Source organism: Nipponia nippon, unplaced genomic scaffold, assembly GCF_047370975.1.
Source record: "Nipponia nippon isolate SJK-2023a ecotype South Korea unplaced genomic scaffold, ASM4737097v1 scaffold_5, whole genome shotgun sequence".
NCBI classification, from domain to species: domain Eukaryota; kingdom Metazoa; phylum Chordata; class Aves; order Pelecaniformes; family Threskiornithidae; genus Nipponia; species Nipponia nippon.
In genome coordinates, this window is record NW_028262369.1 from 89,619,646 (window position 1) to 89,628,929 (window position 9,284).

At 52.6% G+C, this 9,284-nt stretch overlaps 1 protein-coding gene across 3 annotated transcripts in view; it reads right to left on the minus strand.

The window, feature by feature from the left end:
- HEG1 (heart development protein with EGF like domains 1) overlaps positions 1-8,348 on the minus strand; it is a 56,130-nt gene extending 47,782 nt beyond the window's left edge. For 2 of the 3 annotated variants that reach the window (XM_087733167.1, XM_087733166.1), the window contains exon 1: positions 8,162-8,348. In XM_087733167.1, coding sequence (XP_087589293.1) covers positions 8,162-8,348 — 187 coding nt within the window. Of the gene's footprint in view, positions 1-5,680; positions 6,121-8,161 lie in introns of those variants that run through there. The other variant, XM_087733169.1, reaches the window with a different exon arrangement.
- Positions 8,349-9,284: the final 936 nt, after the last annotated feature.

Sequence of the window (9,284 nt, forward strand, 5' to 3'; positions counted from 1 at the left end):
AAGCAAAGGGTATTTTCTCGCAAACTTCAGCTTCAAGAGCGTCGTTGCCATCTAACCACTGTGCAAAAGGTCCCTCAAACATCTCTGTGTTTGCCTTGGCGAAAAAACCACAAAGGTCACGGCGTTTCCAGAGGACTTTTTGCAAGTGCTGACTTGGAAGCCCAAGACAAGGTGCTCACGCAGAAGGGCCAAGAGAAGGACCTGCAGCATCTGGTTGCATTGCAAGTGACATGGTCACCCTGAAACAGCTTAAACTGGCCAGACCACAGCAGGGCTGCTGCGAAAGCAGTTTTAAAAGTCCTACCTTCACGTCCTTGCAAAGAACGAAAAGGCAGATGGAGCTTCTCCCAGCGGAGAGTCAATCTGCCAAGGTCAAGGCGCTTGCACAAGGTATTCGGACAGCTGGACAGAAAACAACGGGGTTTGCACCCAATTTTCCTGCTGCATTACCCTGCACTTCTTTGCACACTCTCACTTTTCCTAGCAAAGCAAGACGATTAAGATGGTTGCACTTCTGCAGACACACAGGCAGAGCCCTGCCAAGCAGGAGTGTTTGAAACAGCCCCTCTGTCTGGACTCAAAACCCTCTGGAGATCAGCTTTGAGCTAGTGCTATTTTTAAATACAGCCAACCTGGACTTCTTGTCCGTCTCCTGGATTTGCAGCTCACGTTTTCAGGGGGTTTTTATCTACCACCTCAACAGCCAGAAGCTATTTTTCTCCCCCTCTAAGCGATTCTCCTGTAACGACAACTCCAGGAGTTGGGGTTTTAAGGAAAGACAGCCAAATCTTAGGAGGCTCTCAACACAGATCCTGACTTTTGGCAGCGATGCTCCCTCGCCCACAGCCGAGATGCTGACTGCAGCTCGGGAGATGCTTAAGTAACCAACTGCAAAACTATTTATCAAATGACTCCAAGTCAAGGGCACAGCAGATGCAGAAGCAGATATAACCCTCCCCAACCGCCCTGCCTGTGCGGCGGACAGGCAACGGGGAACACCTTAACCCAGAGCCACGGGAGGGACTGGGGGCGGCAGCACGGGAGCAGAGACAGCTTGTAGGATATTTCCTATAAGCGCCCTGCTTATAGGAAATAGGTTGGATTTTGCATTTCGGGCACTTTCTAAATTATATTTTTTATATCTCATGCATTTTATATGGGTTTCTGAAGAGATGAAGCTCCTGAGACAGCTTTGTCTGTCCTCCTACATTGAAACAAATTAGCCTGGAAGTCAGAGACCTCCAAAACAGCAAGTTCCTACAGGTCTCATGAAGACGCGCACTTTGCTAGAGAAGACTCTAGTAAGTGTCTGGCTTGGGGAGCTGCTGCCCTCAGACCAAAAGAAGGGTCCCTGTGGTTCAGCTCACACCCTGGCTGTGGGACCAGTACATACTCGGCACCCACAAAGCCCAAAATAAACCAAAATAAACCATGGCCTGCGCTAACGCCACCCACCCCGTGGAGAGCAGAAGAGATCAAACCACAGGTACTGCTCACAGAGTAACTTTATCACATGCCTCTCCATTGCATGGGTTTTCCCAGACACTGACAGCTCCAAAAATGAACCTCTTTCTCCCTTGGTTTTACACAACCAGACTTTTGACCCAACACCCCAGTCCGTGGAAGCCTTGCAGTTGTTTTACCTTCCTCCAGCTGATCCCTCTGCTCACCCTGGCTCTGCCTGCCCCTTCTCCAAGCTCTTCAGGACCAAGGGTGACTGTCACCACGTCCAACACCCAGCTGAGATAAAAAACAAATTAACAGCAAAGAAGGGATGTGACCCAAGATCCTAAAATCTGCATTATAAACCTCACAGTATTCAGATCCTACAAGAGGTCCTCATTTTAAGCAGGAACTGGATCTTATTCTCTTTTTCCCCAGTGCTTTCCTGAGCACTTCAGTAGACTGGGTCTGACAGCAGCGTTACTGTAACGCAGGCAACAGCTACGCGAACAGCTTGGAGGAGCTGAAGTTTACAGAGCTTCCTTTACTCGAGGGAACTGCATTTTTCTAAGATTATATTATTTCTTGGGCTGGTCGCTCAGTAATGCAACATCATTTCCCTTTTGGGTGGGAAAGTTCTCTCCTTGTCCTCAGACGCAAATGATTTCAGCCTGAAAGGATGAATGCGAACTCTCTGCGTAATCAAAGAGCCATAAGTGAACCGTGCCCCTTGCCGAAGCAGCGAGATGTTATGGTATAACGCCTGGGCATCGAAACTACATAGCGATGGGTGTACACGCATCGGCTGTATGTACACAGAACAGGGTGAGAGGGAAGGGTGGCCAGATGTGACAAAGCCATTTTCTCCTGATAGACATCCACAGACTTCATTCTTTCACCAAGCCTGTGCTTTTAGCCCTCTTGCATCTACTCTGGATGAATATCCCAGCAAATGAACTTCTAATATTTATGGAAACAGCAAATTACAATGCGAATGTTGCAAAACTGCTCGGTGAAATAAAAATTTGAATTTGTAATCAGGTCTACTGTCACTGAAAATTGGATTCTGCCTTTTACGCTCAGCTGATCAGGAAAGAGAAAAAACATATCGTATGACCTACATCTTCAATCGAATGTAAATAACAGGGCCTGTGGTTGGGGTATTAAGGCCTCGTGATGAGCTTGCTCATGAGCTACAGACTATAGATTTTGTATTGGACATTATCAGGAGAATATTATGAATGACCAACCTTTAATTTGCTTGGAGCACCTTCTGACCCTCTGGCTGGTCAAACTGCCCCGAAAGCTTCTTTGAAGCATTGCAACAGCAGAAAAACACCATAACAGGTGCCAGGATTTGGCCATGCCTCTTCCCAGATGAGCTCTGTGCGTGTCCGAGTGGATCAGCACCAAGCACGAGCGGTGCTGTTATTCTGCGCAGAGACACCCTGACCCACCCAGACCCTCCTCACCTCCCATACCTGAGAAACTTTCTTGAAACTATGTGGGGAAGCAAAGCCAGAATCCAGACAGTTTAAACTGGCTATCTATGAGCTATCCAGCTCCAGATCATTTCTCCAGAGTAATTAGGAGGTTGCAGCCCTTCCCTGAGCACCCCAGGCATGGCAGGGGCAGCCGTGCCGGGCACAGCATGCCGTGCCCCCTCCTGCCTCCCTGTAGCAGCACAGATGCAGGCAGAAAAACAGCATTTTTGTGCTGCAAAAAGGCAGTAGGCTCAGCCACAGCTGAACCCTACCACTCTGTACCTATCCTTATTTTGGAAATGGCACGTAGCTACCGTTGATGGGAACCCACAGCACCAGCCAATGGGTCCTTCCAGCAGCAACTGCAGAAGAGCCGCAGACTTCGGTGGTGCCTTAGTCTCTACATCACAGCACTGAAACACTGTTGCTACACTGACAGGCTTTATTGGCTTGATTAACTTGTTAATTGATATAGTTCCTTATTCTGTGCTTTTTTTATTAGCTTGCATGAATGCTTCATAAATAAAACCATCATGACCAGACCGATGCTACTAAGGCCTCAGTCCACTTCTGTACAGCCGTAAGAGCAGTGAGCGGGGCCAGCAGTCGCTCCCGCAGCAGCCGAGCACGGCCCCGGAGCCCGAGCCGGCTGGCAGCAGCACCCAAACAGGCAGCCAGCACCTACAGTCAGCTGGGCTTTGGTCTCCGCTTTCACCCAAGGGACGGCTCAGCGCCCGGTTTGGTAGCTCATGGGACAGAGCAATCCCCTGCTCCTGTTGCCCAGACACCTCCCAAAATCCCTTTTGCAGGATTGCCTGAAACACTGGGGGTTTGAAGAAGCGGCTTTACATTTTGGATGACAGGCACAGTCTCAGCCATGGCAGCATCCATTCGAGTTTTGCACTACAACCACACCAACACCAACTGCCTTTCTAGCCTGGTACCACATCTCCTCCGCTAAATGACCATAATCCTCTGCCACCTTCTAGAGATGTGATGGGGATGGAGCCATTAGCCTCTGCACGGCGCTCAGCTGCTGTGACGTGCCCCCTGTAGATGAACAAGACAGGGAGGATGGAGGCAGCATGCAGAACAGCTTGGGAGCTCAGTCACGGAGGGTTTCTGACTGCCAGCCCCAAAATTGGGATCTGTAAGAGCAGGTGAAGGAAGCAAGTTGTCCCAGAAACCCCACGCTCCTCTAAACTCATCAGTATCTGCAACTTTTGATACTGAAAATAATATTCCCTGAGGAAGGCACCCCTGCACCAGCAAGGCTGGCATCAGCCCCCATGGACATGGCAGCAACTGCCCATCTCCCTCGTCCTCCCAGCCACAAGAGAAATTAAAGCAAATTAAATTATCCCGCTGAAGTGCTGACGGCTGCTGGAGCAGAGTGCTGCAAACGTCTGCTGAATGTGCACGGGCTGGCTCTGGCGTTTTGCTGCTAGGAAATTAAACTTTGTGCAGAGCCCAATAACAGGTTTTAGCTACAGCTGTCCCCTTACTTGCTGTGCCCTGGTCACAGCTTAGCACTCGCTGTCACTGCGTATGAAGGTATAAATCAATTCAATACGCATCACTACGTGCTCCCTGCCAGTCAGGTTACACAATTATCTCTTGGACTGTATTCATTTACCACTTAAATATCACGCAAAGTGCTTTTACAGACTGATTGCGAACACAGCCGGTCAGTGCACGACCCTCATTACCTTCAGGGGCTCGGGATGGCGAACAGGCAAGGAAGCTCATCTCTTATCTCCCTCCTTTTCTGAAACACTTCTTTTTCCTTCTCTTTTCTTTTTTGCTTTTAATTATGTACCCCAAAGGAGCAGAGCTCAATCTATGCAACTCCAGGGACTTCACGTTTGCAGCATACCAACCAAATCCACTTACAGCTCAGAGAGGAGCAGCAAAGATGCCCAAGAAAAGAAAACCCTGCAGCCTACGGGTCTTTTGATAGCAATGCAGAGGCGCGGGAGGTGACCCTTCCCTGTCCCGGTGCTGCAGTGGGAGGAAGCATCCTTCCTGTACCACCCACGGGCACCTGAAATCCTATCAAAGCTAAACAGCAGCATCTTACACCTCTCTGCACGGAGAGCCGGGCTTCTGCCCCACAGGAGCCACGAAATACATACTGTGAAATTTGTGGCAGGTTTGGAGACAATATCATACTTTTGTGCAAACAGGCGTCCTCATCATCTTCTTGCCTCGCTCCTAAATTTGCTTCTTCCACATACAGAAAGTTTCAGAGATAGAAAGTTAAAAAAATACATAAACAAATGCAGACTGTTCCACCCCTCTAGGAGGGTTGGAAAGTTTCTCCTAGCAGCCAGCCTAAATCTCTGCTGCAAGCTAAGCTGATTCCTTCTTGGGTGATTTCACACCTTATTTCCAGGGCTCCCACCAGGGAAGCTGCAAAGAAAGGTGGCAGCTGGCACAGGAGAGAGGGAGAAAGGACAGAAGGATGGACACAGATGGCAGAAAAGCAGATCAGCTTCTCAGGGCAAGCCCATTGCCAGCGGCCCCGCGCCAGAAGTAAAGGGAAAAGGGACGTTGCAGAAACAGGGGGAGACCCCAGCCACAGCGACTTTGTTGGGGGCTCAGTGCCACCTCCACTGTCCCCGTGGTGTCACTGGAATTATTCCCATTTTACAGATGGGAAACCTGAAATAAGGAGACCTGCAAGAGGACAGAGCTTGTAACTGAACCCCCGCCTGACCCAGGCTGGTGGCAGACGGTGCCCTTCGGCTCACCCGCAGCCCATGTGAAACAGCTGCCAGGAGGAATTTCACAGAGGGGGTTGATGATGCTTTAACTCTACTGTCACCAGCTTTTAGTTCATCTGTTTGTTTCCTATGTTCCTCTCCCCGGATTCAGCCTGTACTTTAAACAACACGAGAAATCCATCTGGCCTCGTTTCTTCACCAGACAAGTCCACGGTGGGTTTGGCAGGGAGGGGCGGCAGATGCGGTCCGAGGCGCAGGCCGGCCTGGGAAGGCAGCAAGGCTCCGCAGGGCAGCCCGGAGCCCGCTCTGTTCCCTCGCCCCACGCTTTCTGAGAGACTCAAAAGTCCCATTTCTACACCCACTGCCTCACCGTCTGCTTGCTAAGCCCTGCCTGAGAAAGGGCTTTTGCTGCTTAACCTCAGACTGGTTTCAAATGGAGATGTAATCTTCATTTCCACGTAGTGCCGGGGTGATGGGTTTACAAGAAACACTCCCTGCCCCGCTTGAAGCAAGCGTTTTCAAAGGTGAAAAACATCTCAGAGGGGCAGGAGCGGCGGTGAGACAGAGAACAGGGATTTCTCGAGCGCCTACAGCTCAACCTGGGAGTGATTCAGGAGCTCCCATCAGCCCGCTCCCATAACACCAAACAGTTCCCTTGACTGACAAGCATAGAGCTGTAGCTAACAGCGAGTGAATCGAGGCTGTCAGGACCCAGCGTAATTCATGATGCCGTTCGCTAGGGAGTGAGTTACTGCCGGGCGATTTATCACTCCTTCACGATACGTCCCCCGTTCTTTCTGGATGGGGCTGACATGATTCACGAGCACCTGTAGCTGCCGAGCACAAGCAGCACGGAGCAAAGCCTCCGCTGCTGAGCCGGGCGGCCAGACGCTGGTAGCCAGACAAATGGCTTTTCCAGCATGAGGACAGATAGTTCGAGCTTTTCAGACTCTTAACAAAGGAAACGCATTCCTCCGCTGACTCTCAGGAGTCATCAAGGTCACAGGAAAAGATGCCAGATCGAAAGCTGAGATGAAATTAAATAGTTGTTTTCCATCCACCGAGGAATTTGTGCAGCTCTTGTCAAATAATAGGCGAGCACTTTGCTGGCAAGTTGCAGATTTTGTCTTCGCAAGGTTGATAGCAGGTAAGACAGCGTTCTTCTCTCCCGGTATGGAGGGCAAACCGACACTTGGAGCGGCACAAAGAAGTGGCCGAGCTGGGAACAGACCCAAATCTCCTTAATTTCGGTACGGTATCCTCGTCACCAGGCTGCTCTCACACAAACACTGTCAGCTCAGAGCTTTCTAATCCACTGCAGGGTACATCCCAGTTGCTATCCCCAACTATGCGCTTGGTTTAGCATGGATACATCTTATGCAGGCAGGCTTTGGATTTGCGAAGAAAATTTAAATGCTATAAATGTTTTTGTCACATTTCCTGAAATTGCGTAGCTCCATGAAAATAAAGTTAACCCTGAGTACCAAAGCATGATATTCTCTTCATATCAGGAATTAAAAGATGAAATTTGATGGTCCAGCTCAGGCAGGTGATCAATCTTAAAACCTACTGCAAACCTACGCGGGACTATTCTGACATATTGGATTTCCTTATACCACCTGCACACACCCAGCACTTTCCAAACTCATTGAGAATTAGTCATCCTTAGAGCTATGTGTCTTCTTCAGCGAGTAAGTGAACCAGTTTACTGGGTGACACTTGAAATGAGCCCTGCTTGTTCTGCGAAAAATATGGTTTATCCCATGCTGAAACCAAATTCAGCATCATTTGTAAAGCACCAAACTACTCATTGCTCCTGATAATGACACTGTAGATGTGGCACGCAAGGAAAAATGTGACTTTATATATGACTAATGTGACGGTCTGTAGGCGACGCAGAGAGAGAGGGTATTTATAGAGAGCTGCTGGCATCCGTCCCCACACCTGGATGTGGATCAGCACCGAAGGTGAGATGAGGGCACGTCTGAAGATGAGCAGTAGGGGACCCAGACCCTGAAGACCACCTATGAGAGCCACCGATTTCCCACCTGGGAGGCACTTTGATGGGTGGACGTGTGTCGGCCGTGTCCCTGGTACCCACCAGAGCCTTCCTGAAGTTCCCCTGTGAACTTTCCACCGCTCGCCTTCGAGTCAGCCCACGCAGCTACAACGTGTTTACAGTTTCCCACTCACGACTCCCATCCCAAATTTTCACTCACCGAAGCGCCTGCCTGTACCACGATGGCCTGGGCAAGGTTAAAAGTGCTCGGGAGAGGGATGCAGGGAGGGGTTGCGCTTTGCAGCCGATGCGGCTCTGGGTGATGCCGGGATGGTCAGCAACCCGCGGTTGCGGTGCGGCGGAGAGCGCGTGGGGTCCCACGCCGCACGGGGAACCGCGCGGCGTGGGACCCCCCCCACGCGCTCTCCGCCGCACCGCGACCGCTGAATCCCATCCCTATCCCCATCCCTAACCCTATTCCCATTCCCACGATGGAGCGGGACACTCACCCGGGCTGCCGGCGTGTCCCGCGGCGGGAGTCGAGCAAGAGCGGCCGAGACGGCTTCGGGACGGAGAAGGAGGAGGAGGAGGAGGAAGACGCCGTGGGGAAGCGAGGGGCAACGACCCGGCCGGCGGGACCAGCCCCAGCAGCAGCAGCAGCAGCAGCAGCAGCAGCAGGGTGCAGGCTGCCGGCATGGCGCTGGGGGTGGATGGGGGGGGGGGGTGGTTGTTCACATGCCCGCAGCGGGGCAATGAATAACCACGTAAATAGCGATTTTTAATTAATTCACCGTGCCGCCCCCCCCGCGCCGGGGCGGCGCAGAGGGCGGCCGCCCCGGCCTTAAAAGTGCGAGGTGCCCATAGCTGGGGGGTGAAGGGGGGGGGGGGCGGCCAGCAGAGGCAGCAGCCTGCGGCCAAGTGCCGGAGCCCGAAAGTAAAAGGGCAGGCGGCGGAGGCTCCTCCTCAGCCTGACATCACCCACCCGCGGCTCGGCTCGGCTCGGCACGGCCCGGGCTCCGCACGGCCCCCCCCGGCCCGGCCCGGCCCCCAACGGCCGCCCCCTCCCGCCCCGCGCAGCCGTCGGGCCGCCCGCTCCCTCACCCGCCTGCGTGCAGCATCCTCCTCCTCCTCCTCCTTATTATTTACATGCATTTTATCTTTACTTTTGCTTTTCCTTTTCCCGACGCGTCCCCCAGCCGCACCGGGCGAGGGGGAAGCCCCCCGCCCGCCGCGGGGCCGCCCCGCCGCCGCAGCCCTGCCGCCACCGCGCCGAAACGCAGCCGGCGCGCAAGTTCCGCGCCCCGGCCCCCGGCGGCCCCGCTGCCGGCACGGCCACCCCAGGGAAAGTTTCTTTCCAGATGAGCGCGGCGAGCATTAGACAGCCCCAAACTTAATCCCCATCGAGTCCTCGCCAAATAAACTTCAAATCTTTCCTCGGTTATAAAGCTAACCTGCTCTCTTTTAAATGCCAGCAGCGGCGTTGGAAGCTGCGGCGTCTTGCAGGGTGAATTTCCCAGGCTGGGCTGTACGGCAGGCAAAGGATTTCCCTTTATTGTTCTGAAATTCCCTTTCGTAACTCCCCGCTCCTGGTTCGGCGAGAGAGAGCAGCGGGTCGGGGTTTGCGGGGGCCGC